This window comes from Anser cygnoides, chromosome 3 (genome assembly GCF_040182565.1).
Source record: "Anser cygnoides isolate HZ-2024a breed goose chromosome 3, Taihu_goose_T2T_genome, whole genome shotgun sequence".
Classification (NCBI taxonomy): Eukaryota; Metazoa; Chordata; class Aves; order Anseriformes; family Anatidae; genus Anser; species Anser cygnoides.
Window position 1 is genome coordinate 40284042 of NC_089875.1, and position 18790 is coordinate 40302831.

The following is an 18790-nucleotide window of genomic DNA, read 5'->3' on the forward strand; positions in this document are numbered from 1 at the left end:
ATTTTTATATAACTTCAAGAACACTTAAGTTTCTGGGAAGCAATAAAATTAGAATCAATTAACAAAGAATGTATATTTTCAAAATCTGGTGTAGCAGAATTAAGAGACTTGATTAAGAAGTAATCTTTGGTATCACTTTTTGCATTGCTTCTTCTGTTATAAATACTAGTCAATTTTTTAGAACTTAGTATTTTCTATTGTTCTATAGTGTTGCTACAAAAACATAGCAATAATAATTGTAACAATAGAGGCTTTTTTTTTTTTTTGACATACATATAAACACAGAGAGGCATACAACAAAATATATAACCATACATAGTTAATATAAACAGCTACATACCTTTCAAACAATTACCTATAACGTTAAGGACAGAGTTACTGATTATGTGAAGTCTGACTTCATACACCTATACAGTTTGTTTATAAGAGTACGCAAGCTCAGTTCTTAGAGAACAAATATATTTTGTTTGACTCTGTATGTCGCCTTCTTGTCTAGGCAGGAAAAAAAATGGAGACCAATGCTGTAATCCTTTCAGAATAAAATGTTTAAATACAAACATGATTGCCATTGTAGACTGTTTAATTTAGAGAGATTGTATTTCAGTTCTGGTTTTGAGAGTTTTGCTGATTTGACTATTGAGAGTACACTTCAATGCTTATCTTAATTGTTTAGATAAGTTTTGTTTAAATTAGGCAGGTGAAAAAAACATGGGTGTGGGATATAGGAAGGTTGAAAAAGACTGGCATTTTACCAGATTATGCTTATTTTAAACTATAATGCATAGAAGAGCAAACAGTCTCAAAGAACCTGCCAGGGGCTGGTCTTCAGGGAGTGAATTTGAAGTGCAAGATTGACTGGCGGGAGTCAAGATTTTTCAAACTGGAAAGGATTACCATAACTCTAAAAACACTACTTAAGGCTTGCTACAGTACACAAATGCAAATGATATAAGACCAATTTAATACATTTTTTTTAAATTATGTTTTATGCATATAAAAGGGTTTTATTTTTTTCTAGATAGAATTCCTGTCCCTTAAATGTACTTTTTAAAGTGTTTCATGAACAAGATTTTTATATAAAACAATCATTGACATATGGATATATTTTACATGTAAGAAATTCTGTTACAGTAAATAAAATTACAGCTATAAAAAATGCGATGCTAATTGGTGCTTACTTCAGTATCAGCTCGTACTATGTTTTTGCAATTTCTGGTTAAGGTAGTATATCATACCACAAGTGTTCCATTTCAAGGTTCTCAAATGGAGACTTGTCACACCTATCAACTATAACATTTTGGTGGGGAGACTACTAAAACAGAATATCTGAAGAATATATCTTTAGGATGCTTATGTGACAGTATGTATTTACAGTGCATACATTATAAAAACAAACTGCAAAAACAGATCAGCTGCAGGTGATATGCAATAGGTTTGACATGTATTAATCTGTCTTCAGACAGATAATGTACAGCTTTGTATTCATGAGTCAAACGAAATAAAATTTGGGCTTCATGGGTGTTTGTTAGTACTTGACTTTTCTTTTAGAAACCCACATATCCTACTTCTTTTTGATCCCTATTTCAATGACGTTACATCACTGAGTTCCACAGACTATTTGTGATACTACTGTTGGTAAATGTGATTGATAAAGCACGGATGTAGAACGAGGTAGCATCTCTTACTAAATACAGTTGGAAGAAGTTACTAAGACTTGTCCGGAACACAAAAAATTCAAACACTTCAGGATACATGCTAATTTAGACCTTTAATTATGTTTTTGTTTTGTTTTTAAGTAATTTGAATTTTCTGTTTTTTTGGGTTAATTCCACCTTATCTATTTGCATCTGAGTAGCTCAAAATAAACAAAGCCATGGCTCACTGAGAAGTCCATTCCATAATCAAAAAGGTAAACTTATTCTTTCATGTTTCAGAGAGTTCATTTTAAATGATCAAGACAAACAAAATGCAGGAGGCAGAGGAAGAGATTTACTTATAATCATCCAATAGGTCTAATAGCAAAGATGAAACCTAGGTTTACAGTAGTGCAAAGTCAAGTATAAGTTTAGGTTTAAATTATTCAAACTATAAAAAGAATCATTTATTTCTTACTCTATCATCATAATCTCTAGAAAGAACTTATTTTTTTTTAATGCAGGATCTCTGAATTGTGTTACTTTGCTCTGTGACCCTGAGTACATCTGAACAGTCCCCAGTCTTTTCATGTTCCTTATACACATTCCAGTCTTTAATCATTTTTCCAATCCATCATTGAACCTCTTGATTTTTTGATACTACACTTGTTTGAGATGAAGCAACCACAATTCATCCCTCATAATAAAGGCAAGGGTATATCCTAGAGCATTCTGCATGTTGGATAAAGTTAGCTGGAAGGATACCAGAAATAGATTTGTCCAGGAAAGGTTTGCTCTACATTAAGCAGCTCACTCAGGATCTTAGTTTTTCTGCTCTCACTTTACCCACAATAAATAGAGGTTCAGGCAGCAATTTAGAATACTTGCTTTAAATGACTTAAGTGTCAACACTAAACCAGTTAAAAACTAACACATACATCTGCAAAATTAATGGTTCAAAAAGCACTATGAAAAAGGAGAGTAACTTAAGTTTTCATGAAAATCTGCTCTCAGTTCTCTGCAGCCAATTATATCTTTAACATCACTGAAAATAAAGGTATTAAAAAATATATATATTAATTATCAGTGAAGTCCACATGGTTTTGTTAATGAGAAAGCTGCTCTTTCCTAAGCAGACTCAAACTCACCCGAAGAATTGTCTTGATTACACTCTCAATATTCATGATCAATGGCCGATTTAAGATTTCTTGTCTCTCTACAGGAGCGACTAGAAGTCAAAACTAGAGGTCTCACTTAGACAAGAGGTCTAGCTGGTGGAATATCAAAGACAAAAAAAAAAGAAATAGAATAACCTGAGGTCTCAAGAACCTGTCTTTCTGGAGAATTGCTTAATCTATTTAGCTTATACAGAAAAAAATTAAGAGGCATAGTTCTTCTGTATGCCTACAAGAGATGTTTGAAACTAGATTGCTCCATAATTTCAGACCAAAAAAAAAAAAGAAAAAGATGTCTAAATTAATCTGACTAGTTCACTTTGTAAAGAATATTTTAAGTGTTAAAAGTGAGCGAAACTAACCTTTTGAGCATTGTTTTGTTAGATACACTGACTTCTCCATCACTTAAAATATTTGTATGAAATCCTAGACTCACCAAAGTCAATAGCAAAACTATCAGCAACTTCAAAGAAAGCAAAAGGTTGAAGGGTCAGAATTTCAGCTGGAACTCAAGATCATTTGTATTGTTAAAATGTTCATATTTGTCCAGACTAATGGCTTGAACCAGAAATTAGCAGGCTTGACTTGTCTTATTAGTAGCCAGACTAAATGCTAGGAATATTCTTTCAAACTATACAAGTTTAGAGCTGAGTTGTGTGTTTGCTAGGTCCTTCTGAAGTTCTCCATTACTCTTCTCTAACATCAGCAAACATAAATCATTTTATCTGCATGGAACTTTGCTACCTTTGATGACTTACAATATACATTATAGTGGAAGTTCATTTAACCATGAAGATATGCAGTAATTCACATGCAGAAACAAGCTTTCCTTGTTTATGGTTCAAGCTGGCCAGATGTGCATGATGATATCAGTATCTGTAGTAGTAGAGCTAGTTAGAAAACATTATATGGAAATTTACATGGATTCAGAAATCAGGCAAGTCCCTATTTACCCGTAATTGCAGTACAGTCAACGGTTGCGATCACAAATTGAAGTACAATTTTTCTTGCTCTAGAATTATAAACAGAAATCATTTGAGAGGCTTCATTTCAAAAGCAAATTTTCCTTTCCACCTGTCAGACGGTAGTATCTCACTAAAATAAAGTTATATGATTTTAATTTCTTCCCCAAATCAAATTAAAATTTTATTTTTGGCACAACAGAGACCAGTTTAGATGTAGCCTGGTATATTCCACATCTGCCCAGCCTGAAGTTTGGATAAATACCATGGCCTTCCTTGTACTAACGCACGTTAAGTCTTTGAACAAATATTCTGAAGTTACAGTATTAAAGAGCTACAGATGCTAATAAAATGATGTAATGATCTTGTGATATTTAGTCGATGCTCTAAGTATGGTGGGATTATGAAAATAACGCAACAAGATTTTTGGCTAGGTAGAAGACAGATGACACATCTTTACTAATTCAAATCACAATGCTGTGATAACTGAAGGCACAACGATGTGTGTTTATTGTTTAAGTTCCATCTTTTTTCACGCTCCAAAGCATTTCTCAAGACCTGGTATTAATAAACTCAACAAAATTACAGACCAGAATTGCAACAGAATCAAAAGATATGTGGAAAACCAAAATATATATGTTCTAGAAAAAAATATATTTTTTTGAATCAAAATATCTCAAGTTGGAAGGGACACACAAGGATCATCGAGTCCAACACTTGGGTCCCCAAAGGGCCACCCAAAAATCAGACCATGTTTCTGAGAGTGTTGTCCAAACACTTCTTGAACTCCGGCAAGCTCAGTGACATGACCACTGCCTTGGGGAGCCTGTTCCAGTGCCCAGCCACCCTGTCAGCGAAAACCCGTTTCACCTATATTTATTTCAGTATTGTTACTAGAGTCAGTCTGCTGATGACTGTAAGACTAGAAAAGACGTTCTATATTGCTTCAGTTCAATACCATTGAGCTATATTATCTGTTAAAGTAGCTAAAGCTATTTGCAGCTTCACTAAAAAAAAGAAATTACACTGAAATAGAATGCAACATATATTGAATGGGGAGGTTTCCTGTGGAACAGCAGAACAATGGAAAAAAATCTCAATCTTTCATTATCCAGAGATCATAACAGAGCATGACAAAGAAGAGAAAGAAAGTAAGGAAAACCCAGGTGCATCCAGGAACACTGGCACGATGGCTCTAGCACGAGAAAAAGCATGCTCCCCCACTAAACGTTCCACCTCTTTGCAGTAGAAAGCGATTTTCTAACATCCAACTCCAGTTTCCCAGCCCTCTTTCCTACCCTGTCCATCACGGCCGGATCCAGCAAACTAACCGCTGCCCTACCTCTGCACCATCCCCTCTGCTCCTTGCTCTCGGAGCCGCGGTGCGCCGGGCTGAGCCCCGCCGCGGGCCGCTATTGCCACCTGCTGCTGGGAGCGCGGAGCCGCCCGCCGCGCCTCCGGGGGAAGGTGGGCAGCGGCGGCACGGGCGGCAACGGAGAGCTGCGGCAGGGAAATTCAAAATAAGGGAAATTCAAAATAAGGGAGGGTAGAGCCAGGTCCCGGGCGGCTCTGTGGTACGCTGCTGTTCAGTGGCCAGCCTGCTGGTGTTTGCGATCGGCACGTTTTTGTTGTCTTTTCCTAATCTTTCCATATCCCCAGCGTCTCTACTCAAAACCACATACATGATTAAACAGAAGAGCATGGGGGACACCTGTAAGTAAACGATACTCTTCAAGAAGTGGAAATCAGCCAAAGAAAATAGAAAAGCAAAACGTGTCATAAGTTCAATGTAAATTGGACAAGAACAAAAAAGCAACTTGCCAAATGCATAAAACTAGTAATAAAATTGCTTTCAAACACATCAGATGTAGGAAGCCTGACAGGAAACAGTTGGGCACGCAGATAATCTGGCTGTAAAAAGAGCACAAAGGGAGAATCAGAAAAGATTAAACAAAGTATTTGTGTTAGGATTCACTACCACAGAAAAGGTCAAAGATGTTCTAATACAAGATCTACATTTCTCAAGTGATGTGTTTTGGGCACCATCTTAAACTGATCAATTTCAGAGCATACAAATGCAGATTTTTAGAGGATTCCAGAGATGATGCTGGAAATTCCAAACCAGTCAGTCTGAATTCTGTGCCTGAAAAGTGTCCATGTGTTATATGGAAGAACAGCTTCTTCAAACATAGAGAAAGACAATGTAATGAGAAAGAAAGGTTGCATGTTGTTTTGTAGTGGATACTCATGAGCAACAAATTGAATGGGACTATCCAAGTGGAATCAACCAAGGCACAGCAGTGGTCAGACTGATACTGGATTTGCAAGAGGCTCCTTCTTACCTGAGGCTTTATAAAAAAAAAAATGCTGTTATGAGAAAAAAATGAAAGTTTACTTGGTTTAAATATAGAAACAGATTAAGAAAAAGGAAAAAAAAAAGAAATCAATTATAAAAATGAATGATGAATTTTCAAAGTAGAGAGTTGTAGCAGTGGAGTCATACTAAGATCTTTGCTGGTTCCTGTACTGTTTAATGAATGTGAGGTGATAATGTTTGCAGGTAATAAAAGTTAGCCAGTTTAAAGCTAAGTGCAAACATGTGCAGAAGGATCTCTTTCAGTGTCAATATAAGCAAAGTAAAGTACATGGGAAAAAAGAGAACCCAAATGTAAAAACAGAGATACATACAAAATTAGCAGTCATTGAAAAAAAAAAATCCACTTTTTTCATAGGTCTCTGAAAACATAAGCTCAATGATTAGCAACAGGTAAAGCGCGAACAACATCAGTAATATAGAAAAATGGAGACTGAAACAGAAGATCCAATACTGTGTCATAGGCATACAGTGCACATAAATATTGAAAATAACTTGCAGAGCTAGTCAACTTTTTTGCAAAGAGAAGAAAGAGTAATGGATAGACTGGTGACAGGGGAAAACAAATATAGACAATGTGTGTGAAGGTCTTTCCAACAAAATTTCCAATTTGTTTAGAGAAAAACAACTACTGCAAAAAAAAAGATAAAATAAAGATCTATAAAATTACATGAAATGCAATCAGTGCCACTCTGTTTTCTCCTCCTCCCTTGCTATCCACACAGGAGATCGGGTACTAAGCCAGACAGATCTTTATTTGGCCAAATATAGTATACAATTTTAATTTCTTAAGTGAGGAATGACAAGAAGGAGAAAAAAAATGCATACAATTAATGATAAAAAAGTAGGGATCCATTTTGCAAATTTTACTAAATTTTTATTTTTATTAATTTGGATTTAGATTAGATTCTAACTTCTGTAGCCATAAGAGGCATTTATTTTTTATACGTCTGAAAGTATATGTGCAAGTATATTTAAGCTTAAAAACCACATCACTAAATGGATTGTTGTGGCAAGCATCCTTTCCTTCAAAATCTTTCAACTCAATGAAAAAACGTGCGAATAAAGAGCTGCATTATAAAGCGCTATTGCAAGAAGAGGTTCGTTCCCTCTTCTTAACGTCTTAAGTCAATTAATAAGCTGTTCATAATGTTTATAGTGTTAAAATATTTATTTGGTTCAGCAATACATAAAAATATGGCACCGAAGATTTCTACTGTATTCTGTAAAAATATTTCCTTTCTTCCCTGTTTTTGCATAGTACCGGTGTGAACAGCAAGCATTTTATTGCTTTTCTACTCAGAATTTCATAGTCATCCCTCTTACAAGTGACTGACTACACAGTACTCAAATGAGAAATAACAGTACTGATTTTTTTTTCCTTTGAGTAGAACAGAAATTTCCTGAAACTTTTTGTTCAATGTTTCAAAGTTAATCAGACTTCCAAGAAAAAAATAAACCATTTCAAATGAAACAGACAAACAATGCAGTTACAGTTCTTACATTTCTTACAAAACTTTTCTATTAAATTACATTCATATGTTTTTAACAACAACAAAAATTTTTAATTAGCCAAACTATCCAATGTGGCAATAATTAGTCTCTGCTGATTCAAATATTGTTAAAAAGTTCAATATAATTTTTCCTTATTTAAAATGTATTTGACATTACAGAAAATTGTATTTAGTTCTACAAATGTATTTTTAAATTGTAAATTCCAAAAGAGTGTGTTGCATGGAAACCAAAATTCGGTTCCTTTCTTGATGATGTGAATATTTCTGTCCTTCATACCTCAATTTGTTGCACGCAAAAGATAACTGAGGTTGTATTTTTCCTTAACTTCTAACAACTTAACAACTTGCTTTGTTGCCCTATGATCAATGGAATAAGCCTTCAGAAAATCTCACAAGACGGGTCTCCTCCAGTCCCTTCTCTATCACTACTTGGGACTGGCTTTTAATGCTATCACCCACAGCTCTGGGATTTATGTTGCAGCCATTCAAAACCCCATTCGTCTCCAAGGGCCTTTGTGTCTTCCCTCCCAAGCTGCCACTGGCAGACGTGGCCAGGCAAGGACTCCAGAATCAGCGCGTCCTACAGTGTTCTATACTGAGTAGCTGAAACCAACAGCATCAAAGCAATAGAAACATATATGGCAATACATGTGTTGCACTCAAATTTAATTTAGTTTTTGTTTTATAAAAGTCATTTTGTTTGTTCCATTGTTTCCTTTACCACTAATTTCACAATAGGAACTTATTAAGTAATTATAAGCAAATAAAATGTTTAAGTTTGCAACCTAACAGCAGGCATAATGTAATGAATATGGTAAAATAAAGCTGGGAAGAAATAGAGGACTAAGATCGAGGATTATGATGTGAAGGTTCAAGGAAGTGCTAATGCACAAGATAGAAAAAGGCCAAACCAACAAACCTTTTTCCTTGTGGTGTCTTGGAAGGATCTAAACACACATTGGAAAGGTAATCAGAGGGAAAATTGACCCCTGATCTGGAAAGTTCTTAAGCTGTCAAAATGCACAATATTTGATAAAGTAAAAAATATATATATATATATATAAAGAGTTATGATTCTCAATTAATAAACCAGAGCGGGTAAAGTTTCTAACTTTGTAATTAACCTACACAGACTATAACCACTTTATGGATCATTCCTTTAATAAGAAAATGCAGACTTGTTACCTTGCCTAAAAAATGATCTATATATCTACTTGTATTCAGGACTTTGTATTATATTCATAACCTAAACAGACAGAAATTAGATTTTTGGTCATCTAGTTTGTCTTCTAGTTTAACAAAGTCCAAAAAACTTGAACCGATCACATTATTTTACAACTTAATTAGTTTAAACTGTAAAATGCGTTCTGAGAAGATATCCATTCCTGATAAATAATTTGATTTTATGAGTTTCAAGTGATTACACTTATAGACACATATTGTTAATGTCCTATTGACACTAGGATAAATACTGATTAGAGTACCTCTGGACCTTTTATATGATAAACTAATCGTGAGTCTTAGTTTACAGATTTTGAGTCATTTTTTCCTGAATGTTTTCCATTTAGAGCATCTCTATGACCCTGGAGACTACATCGTAGTTTAATGAGAGTAAAGAATTCCTGCACAGAACCTTCATATAATGCAGCATGAGAGATTTTCCCTCCTCCTCCAGTGAAATAATTCAGTTAGTCTTTGACAAAGTTTTTCCCAGCTCATCATTTGTGTCTATGTGAGCAGTCAAATAAGAAAACAAAACCAAGACTCTCTCATATTCATCTGTCACAAATAGCCTCATATTAAAGAATAAGCATTTATTTTGTCCATTAACATTGGATGTTCATCCACTTCCTGCACAGTTGTCTGTTGAATTCAGAGCAGAAACTATGTCTGTTGTACACAGTTGTACCTCTGTTAGTAGACAAATACAACTTTCAGTAAAATAATCTCCAACCCACATTAAAAGGTCAGGCTTTATCAAATAGTAGGTGAACCTGCCTACCTCTCCACAGTTATTTTTCCTTTCTTTCCTTCTCTCGTAGTATCACTGACCAACAAGTTGAGAGCTGTAACACAAAGAGCTTTGGTCTTCCGTACTTTTTTTTTTCCCCTCCCAATTATCAGATCAAGACAGGTACCTCTATCAAATTTTGTGGATTACAAGCATCACAGAGAGGGGGAAAAAAATAGCTATTATTAAATGAGGATGTCCTTAGAAAGGGAAGGGAGGGGTGGATCTGAGGCAGAAATCTCCAAACTACTTTCAACAGAAATAGGGCAACCAGGAGGCATTATGCAAAGCTTTAGAGAAATAGTTACACTATTGCAGCAATGCCAGAAGTAACACAATGCCTGAAATGATAAACTGCGTTAAAAGAAACTTACTGAATTGGAAAAGATTACAGACAAGTTCAAAAGACAGATTTGTGCATGTTGTTTTTGCCAGTCTTCTTTCAACATTTACAAGACATGTTCGGACTAAGATAACTTTGTTCAACATAAGATTAATTTCTATTCTGAAAATAAACACTATATAAAATCTGACTATGTAGTGAATATAACATTTTCATGAAACATAAAATTTGTTGTCCTTCTATTTGACATCTTTGGTTTATTTTTATTTTTTTTCTTCTGCATTTTTCCCTTTTGTATTAGAAGTTTTTGCTATTGCTACTGCACTTGTTAACACGCATAAAGTTAAAAACAAGCAGAGGACATATTGTATCCTTATAACTAATTGATCAGGAAGAGAACTGACAACTATGTTCTGGGCAACATAGCTACAATTTCAAATGATTGTTATATTTCTTGTGTTTGAAGGTATTTAAGACACATGCTTAGCATGCAATTATATACTAATACATTGGGTGTTAATCATAGACTACTAAATACAGTTTACTGGAATCTTGTGGGATCTCAAATTTAAGCACAAAGGAAAAATAGGAAAAAAATCTGAGCTTTAAAGGAAAAATATGCAAGAAGTGCTTGTTTGGCATTTCTCAAGTTTGGCTGTATCATGCCGCCAAATGCATGTGTATTTCCAATGGAAACATAACACTAGATAGGATGAATGAGGGAGATTCGTGGTACAGTGAACATAAAAAGCAAGCAAAATATCTGGATTAAGTGTTTTGCATAGTTAATAAGTGATTATAAGGGATAGGCATCAGTAAAGTGTTGCGTGAAACCAGAGAAACCATGAGAAGAGGACTAATTTTCATACTAATAACAGAAAAATGGCACTGAATTTAAAGAGAACATTTCTTACAATTCTTACAGTTCTAGCCTAGACTGGGTAAATTAGCTGGAAGTTCTGTTAGTAATTAGAATTAAAGAAAAAAAGAAAAACAACAAAAACACAAACAGAACATAAAAAGAACAAGAAATCAAACTACCCTACTTTACAGCACTACTAGAAACACGTACTAGAGTTCAGTACAAATACGCTCTGCTCCTTCCACACTGTAAAAATATTTAAACAGCAGCCAGGATTTTGGAGTTTGTCTTATTAAACCCAACTCAAAGTCAGAAGCAAACAAATGCAATTCTACCAGCAGACACTTAACAATATCATCACCATCATCAAAATCTATTTAGCTCATAGTGAGGTAGTCTAAGATCTTCCATTCAATGACATCTGATCACACATGCACAAAAAAGTCACTAAATGTTCTAGATTAGTTTAAAAAATCCAAAATTTTCAAGTTTCCAAAACAATCTTTCAAAGATCATTTTTGCAGACAATATTTCACCTATGTTTTTTTAACACCAAAAATCAACCAACCAAAAAAACCCATCAACCTTTAGAACATTAGGCCAGGTTTCAAATTATTTTAAGCATTTTAATTAAACACAGTGTGGAATAAAACTTGAAATCATAAACTTATTAATTGAATTCATAGCTATCACAATTGTTTTCCCTTCTGTTCCTGTAATATTTTGAAATTTGTCTAAGCTGTTAGAAAAATAAAACACAATAGCATGCAAACCAAGGAATATCAGATTGAATACCACACTACGTTGAAATATTCTCCCCTCTTTCTGGGTACTTTTCTAGGTCAGTAAAAACAAATAAATAAAATTCCCTACAATTCTTCTGCAATTCACATATTTTGCATTAACTCTACTTCCACCAGATATCCTTTATATGTAATAAAGAAGATATTTAGAAAAATGCTTATGAAGACAGTTTCCTGGTACCACAAATAGTCAGAGTGGGGGAAAGTTTGACTAGCTTTCAAATTCACAAAAATAAAAAAAAAAGTGCTTGTGTTGTACTGAGAAAGATAAGTAAATTTTCATGTAATTATACATTAAACAGAGTAAAAACTCAAGAAGACTACTCAAGTCCTGGGCTAGAGGACCAAACACTGATCCATTATTTTACTGTATCTATTCTCATGCATCTTGAATCTTAATGTATATAAAAGCAAATATATCAAGTGCCTATTTTGCTAATGCAGCTTTTTATTTCAACATTTTAATTTTTGAAAGCACTTCCTGATTAGACTATTCAAACTGTAGCAGATAAGCAAGCAAACTATGAAACACCCTCTCTCAATCCTTACTCATCTAACAAACAAGTAAAAATAGTACATACGTAAAGGTGAAGCTAAATATTTGGGTCTGTGATTTTATAACTTCTCTCACAGACTCTATGGCTAGATCACTCAGAAAACTCTGCATGGAGTTACCAATGCCAGAAATGTTTCTGTTGAGATTTCAGCTCTATTTTTCCTATTCCCAACACACGAATTTCTTTCCTGTTCCTCAACACCTTTTCTGCGTGCCTATTTTATGTTAAACAAAAAGCAACAAACCATTTTTAACACAAGGATCTTCCAACCATTTCCAAAAGTCATCCCATCAGATAAAATTTCTCTTACATTTTTTCAATCACTTCTGAACAGCTAGGAAGTAAAAACACTACTAAATTCTCCTTTACAAAAACTATTGTTTTTAAAAAGCAGCTATTGAAGGAGGAATATACAAAATCTGCACATAGCTGCTAGATGATCATGTGTACTTAATATTGCAGTAGGATAAAGGTTAAGCATAATATTGTTTGACCCCTTCAACTACTGACATTCATGCCATGTTATTGTTAGTGTTGCATGTTAAGCAAGCAAATTTTCAATGAACTTGTGTTGGCTTTACCACAGAGACAGATGTTAGGCGGACTACTTTGTTCATAAGGTTCTCATTATTAACTGAAACCAAGTTGAATATTTGACTGAAGGAAAGGACCATATCATTGTTTTCAGATTTTGCTCTATGACTTAACTGAACTACATCTGCCAGCTTTGGAAATACCAAGTACTTCTTGGCGCCAGTACTGGCGCCTTGCTCTTAAGTGCTTCAGCTTGAGGAAGTCTAGTAACCATCAAAACAGTTTAATAAAAACTTAAAGTTGTGATTAAGAGTTACTCATTAGCTGACAGAGTGCACTGAAATTTGCTTCTATTTATGAATAATTTCACAAAATAAGCAAATCATAGTAAACTGAATGCATGGCTGTAAATACGTAGCCTAGAAAGTTCACAAGATGTTTTTGTGATTTATGAAGTCTGTGTTATACTTGAAACCACATTTATTTAATAGATAGGCTGGCACTTCACAGGACAGTTCAGTCTGCTTCAAATCTATCCAAAGCCTTTGGGAAACATAAAGGATGGTCTGAATATAAATACAATTCCACTTTTCACCTTTTATGCTAAGAGACAGTAGTGCAAAATGTGAGAAGTATTACAGTCCTTCCAAAAAATCTCCCATTATAAACAGCTGTTGAAGATGAAACAACTCCAGTTTGTGCTAACCCAAATACAAGAACTATTTTAGACAGCAAAACAATTAAATGTTACAATTCACTTTTCTGGATATACCTTTGGGATCTTTGAATTAGAAACAAACTTTCTTCCACAGAAAGACCAAAATCAGAGTCTAGATTTCACACCACTCAGGTAGTTGATGCCCAAAACTATGGGTGGCAATTCTGCAAATAATCAGTCAATACTTGTTTTCTATACAGAAAAATAGAATACGTTACAACAAGGGGGAAAATAAATGACATCCGATATTTTCAGAAAAATAAAGTGTGAAAAGACCCTCTTGATTTTTATCTATCAAAAGATAAATATAAGCATTTCCATATTATTAACGATGCAATCTAAGCTAGAATCAACAATAATTATTTCACTTACCATGCTGAATGTCCCTCATGTCTAAATGAAGGCTAGACATTAATATTCCAACAGCTTGAGATCTTTTGTTACTTAACAACTTGACAACCTGCCAAAAGAAACCCGTCTATTAGTATCCACCTGCATTAAAACGTTACAAGATATTTTGCATTACTAATAACAAACCAAAAGTGAGTATTTTTATAATTTTTAAGTGTTCCAGCTGCACAAATCCATCACAAGTGTAAATGTCATCTAGCTGAATTTTAATCTTAAAAGAGTCACTATAAAATTTCCCCTAGACTTCATTCTTCATTAGGATGCACACTTTCAACTTCACACTGATGTTACTAAGTGTATGAAACAGGCTGTCATATAAAAAAATCCAACTGTGTCTATCTTGGAAATGCTTTGGTTTCCAAAACCACACAATAATTTCCATCTTTGATGTAAGCTAAAACTGTGAGAATTTGTATTTTATTTGAAAGTTTGACGTAGTAGGCGCCAATATGAATTTTATTTAAAAAGCAAAATAACCACGTACATATTGGTATTTTCTTTGATCACTTTTAGGGAATACAAAAGGTCTCAAAGCTTTTTATTTTTATTTTTTTAAATAACAGAAAAAAAGCCCTCAAAACATCTTGCTCTAGGGAGTTAAAATTAGCCACTGAAAAATTTTTCTTGTACATATTTGCTTTGCAAGCATAAAAGCAACAAGTAATTCACAGCTTAGAATCCTGTGGAAGACAGTCTATTTGAATTCTGTAAATTTTATATCACTAGTATGAGAAGCAAGTAATGCCAGAAAAGGGTCCTTATCTGTAAAACAATGTGAATTTAGATAAAGACATTTTCAATGTAGGGCTATAACCATTACATAGATGAAAGAGGTTAATATTTAATCAACTCATTTTGCTGAGTTTTACATTGTACTAAACATGCTGAAGAAAAAAATCTTTGTCAATTATTTGGAGGAAAGGCAAAAAAACAATTTGATCTGTAAATTCAAGTTATTTTTACATTTCAGTCATGTGGTACATACATGCTTTTTCAAGTTACATAATTTCTATATTAGCATTGAGATGCTGTATCACCTACAGCCCCACTGGAAAAATAATTTAGTAATCAATTAGAAGAAATTAGATTACGTAAAAAAAAAAAGCCTGAGTAAAGAATGTCAAAATCCAATCCACATCTTAAAACGTATAAAAGTACCCACAAGATGTTTACCCTGTGGCCACCTTTGATTCAATCAAGTTTTCATACACAAGTTTGTAAGTTGATGTCTGAGCTGCAGCTGAAGAGAAGTAAAACCGTGACACAGAACTCTTCCACTAGGGACTGCCTAGAAAAGGAAGCTAAAGTCACAGTGCTTGCAGAATGGGTTTCCTAATAATGTGCTTGACTGGGCAACCTTGAACCTTCACAACCAGCAGTGTGTCAGGTATTTCATTTTCCTTTCCTCATAGATTCCTAACAGATTGCTGATTACAGCAAAGTGAAAATACTGCACCCTGCAAATGAACTGAAAAAAAACTTAAAATTAGGAATCAGGTAAGTCATAACTGTTGATCACATGGTTAAAGAAACAAATCCAAGGCACAGATATTGATGTCATCTGTCAGAAGTTAGCAAGTGCCTAGGCAATATCTAGCACACGTGATGTATTATTAGGAAATTAAAAATTGAAGTCAAATGGACTAAATCAAAATTTTACAGAATAGGATATGACACTCAGATTTTATGAATTCAAACGGGAAAACTATCATAACTCAGAAAAGTATAACTAAGATGTCTTACACTAGCCTTCTACTAGGCTATAATTATTAAACGTTTCCTAAAAGGGACATAAATCTCATTTAAGCCCATAACTGAGATAAAGCTAGGACAAATAATATGAGAATTCCCTGTGAGAAGAAGCTATTATCAGTACCCATATACTACTATATTAGCTTCAAATTGTGAAAACACTTTTTCTACCACTCATCAGCAATCTAAATCTCAGAGCTACCAAGGTGAGGACTACAAATATAGCAAGGGAACCAAAACAAGATGAAAAAAAATAGCCACAAAATAAAGCAATTAGGTGCTTATAATGCAGATTAGAACATGATTTCTTACAGGACCAGATTTAGAGGCCCAGTAAATGCCTTTGAGTCCCACTCTCTAACAGCAATTTGGTCTAAAAGTTAACAGAAAAAAAGAAGAGGCTTATTCTTAAAGTGAGCTGCTGAATAAGAGAATAATTATTTACCGACTGATCCATTCTGCCTGTGATCACAGAAAAAAAGTGATGTCCCTATGCACAATAGGTCACCCTTTCTACCAAAATTCTGTACTTCAAGGCTTCAAAAAGTACCAAAAAGTCAGGTGAATGGTGTGCAGAACAGCAACAGATAAAGCATTTTTATATAGCAACTACAAATTTTGTCTGGCTTTATTTAAAATGTATGCTCTGTGTCAAGTCATCTTCATTCATTCATTTCCATTTTAGTAAATTGCATGAATATTATAGCTTTCCAATACAATGGCTGTAACAATAAAACACTAATTCAGAAAATATGAATATTAGCATAAGTGCCTAAAGCAATTCCCACTAAAAATAAAACAATAAAATAAATCAGCTGCACAGTCTAGGCCTACAGGCCACAGACTAGTGACGCCATTTAAAGGCAGAACACCAAAAGATTGATAAATCCAATCTCTACAAGATCTAAAGCCTCAGACACAATACACCACTCCTTTTTAGTCTGGGTCCTGGAACTTTGCGCTTTAAACAAATTTGAAAATAAATAAAAAGGAAGCTAGAGATGTTATCTGAAGCCTAAACTCTAGGACAAACTTTCTAATTGTTGAGTGGTCTTCATTGATAAGCAGTAAACAAACTACATGCCAAATTTGTTCCTGATTGTTTAACACAAGCAAAAACAGTTAAAAAGATACTTAGTGAAAGGTGATGCAAGACACGTTTGATGAGAACCCTGAAGCAAAAATACAAAGATCCCCTTTCCCCAGAATAATATTTAGTTAATGCATGGAATTCTGAAATGCCTCATTCTCTGGTTCCGATTTTGACTGCTAGCATTAAGCAAAAATTATCCCATGGTTCTCACTGGCTAAGAAAAACTACTGTAGAGTACAAAAAGTCATAAGCAGGAAACTCCCCTGTACAAATATTTGTAGCTTGCAACTTTTGCAGAGAGGATGCAGAAATACAGAAGTTCCAACCCAGATCTTAAGAAACTAGACCATGGCAGTAATGCAGAAATCAACTGACCAGGCATTGTTACAACAATTCTTTTCTATGGATTTCAGTGTATTTCAAATGTAAAATTTTACATTTGTAAAATATACAGTCAAGGAACTGGACCAATCACATCTTTCACATGGATATCCTTGGCTCCTTATAGATATAAACAGAATAATGTAACGCTCTTCTGAGTTTATTTTCCTTTAAGGTAAATCCAGAAGAGACTTCTGGCTAGTGATGGTGTGAGAGGAGAAACAGGCACTATGCCAAGTTGGTGCTGCAGGAGATCAAACATTTCTACTTACATATAAAATAACAACCATCCCTGACTATCTAACAGACAATTTGTGCTGATTGCATGTACTGATTTAACTGAACTTGATTTTTATCACTTCATTTGAAAAATTACTTAGATTGCTTAGATTCAGATGTACAGTAATAAGACAGAATCATTGTGTTCCTCAACCGGACTGAAACGTGCTTAAATTTCCCTCATTAAAAATAATCACAGTATTCTAATTTCAAGGACTGGAGTGGGGAATTGAGATAAATAGCCAAATTTAAATTATCTACATTAAAAATGCATCACAAGGAAATTATTTTTTTCATACCTAAAGCTCTTCTTTGACAGTTTGGCTCATTTCTGTGTACCACAATTGCAGTTACTCCTTCTTTCATCATCTAAAGGATTGGGGTACTTAAAAGTTTAGTTTCTAATTTTTTTTATCTCTTCTGTTTATAATTGTCAGAATATCTCCATGGGTTGATTAGTAACACAAGTGACAGCCTAAAATATAACCTCTTAAAAAATAGAAATCCAACAAGCTAAAATCTCATCAGAAATTGTGTATTAAAACTAGAATTTTCATGTATGGTCTGCAATGCACTCAGCATTTTTTTTATTGCAGGTGATCAGCCCAACTGCTATGAACAATCTTGTCACTGTGTACTCACATTAGGAATGCAACTACATCTTTTGATAATTTTTGCAAAAGACGTTGCATGCCCAATTTCTTTATTTCATAAGATATTACTAAATCAAATCAGGAAGACAAAAAAGGATAAAAAACAGGATAGGTGAAAAGATGGAGAAAAAAAAAGAAAGCAGAAACGTATGAAATCAATAGGCTATCTACTATATCTAATGGGAGATATTCCATGATCTTAAATACAAACAAAAAAACCCACTGGAGGAAAACCTTTAGTATTCCCACTTTTAAAGGGAGACATATGGTTACAGTCAAAATCTTGATATTATTTGCTGTACCCACTCCCAGTGAAACCTTTCAATTACAGCTGTCTGCTTTTCTTTAACAGCTTTTTGTTCTTGCTGTTTGTACTGGTCAGCACTAAGCAACAAAATATAGCCATAAGGAAAAATGTGCATTAAACTCTAAGTCATCACCAGCAAAATCAACACTTCTCTCATCTAAAGCATTTTGATACCTTACAAACAACAACTAAAAGACAAAAACTTTTAAAAACTTGATTTTCAGGCTGACACCAAAAATCTGTTTAGCTTTTAATGTCAGTTAGGATCTGATAGAAATACAGCTAAGTAAAATCTCCAATTTTTAGGTGAAACCCATTCAATCTATACATACATTTAATTCTGATGTAACCTGAGGTTGGTTTGTTTTTTTTTTTTTGATCAGATGTAAAATCTACTGCATTAAAAAGTTTGCTTCTTACCTTCTTA

At 34.1% G+C, this 18790-nt stretch overlaps 1 protein-coding gene across 4 annotated transcripts in view; it reads right to left on the bottom strand.

Annotated features, from left to right (window-relative positions):
• The window catches only part of FMN2 (formin 2), a 184859-nt gene that overhangs the window by 82156 nt on the left and 83913 nt on the right, over positions 1-18790 (bottom strand). For all 4 annotated transcript variants that reach the window (XM_066993979.1, XM_066993978.1, XM_048079932.2 and 1 more), the window contains one exon: positions 13860-13947. In XM_066993979.1, coding sequence (XP_066850080.1) covers positions 13860-13947 — 88 coding nt within the window. The remainder of the gene's footprint in view (positions 1-13859; positions 13948-18790) is intronic.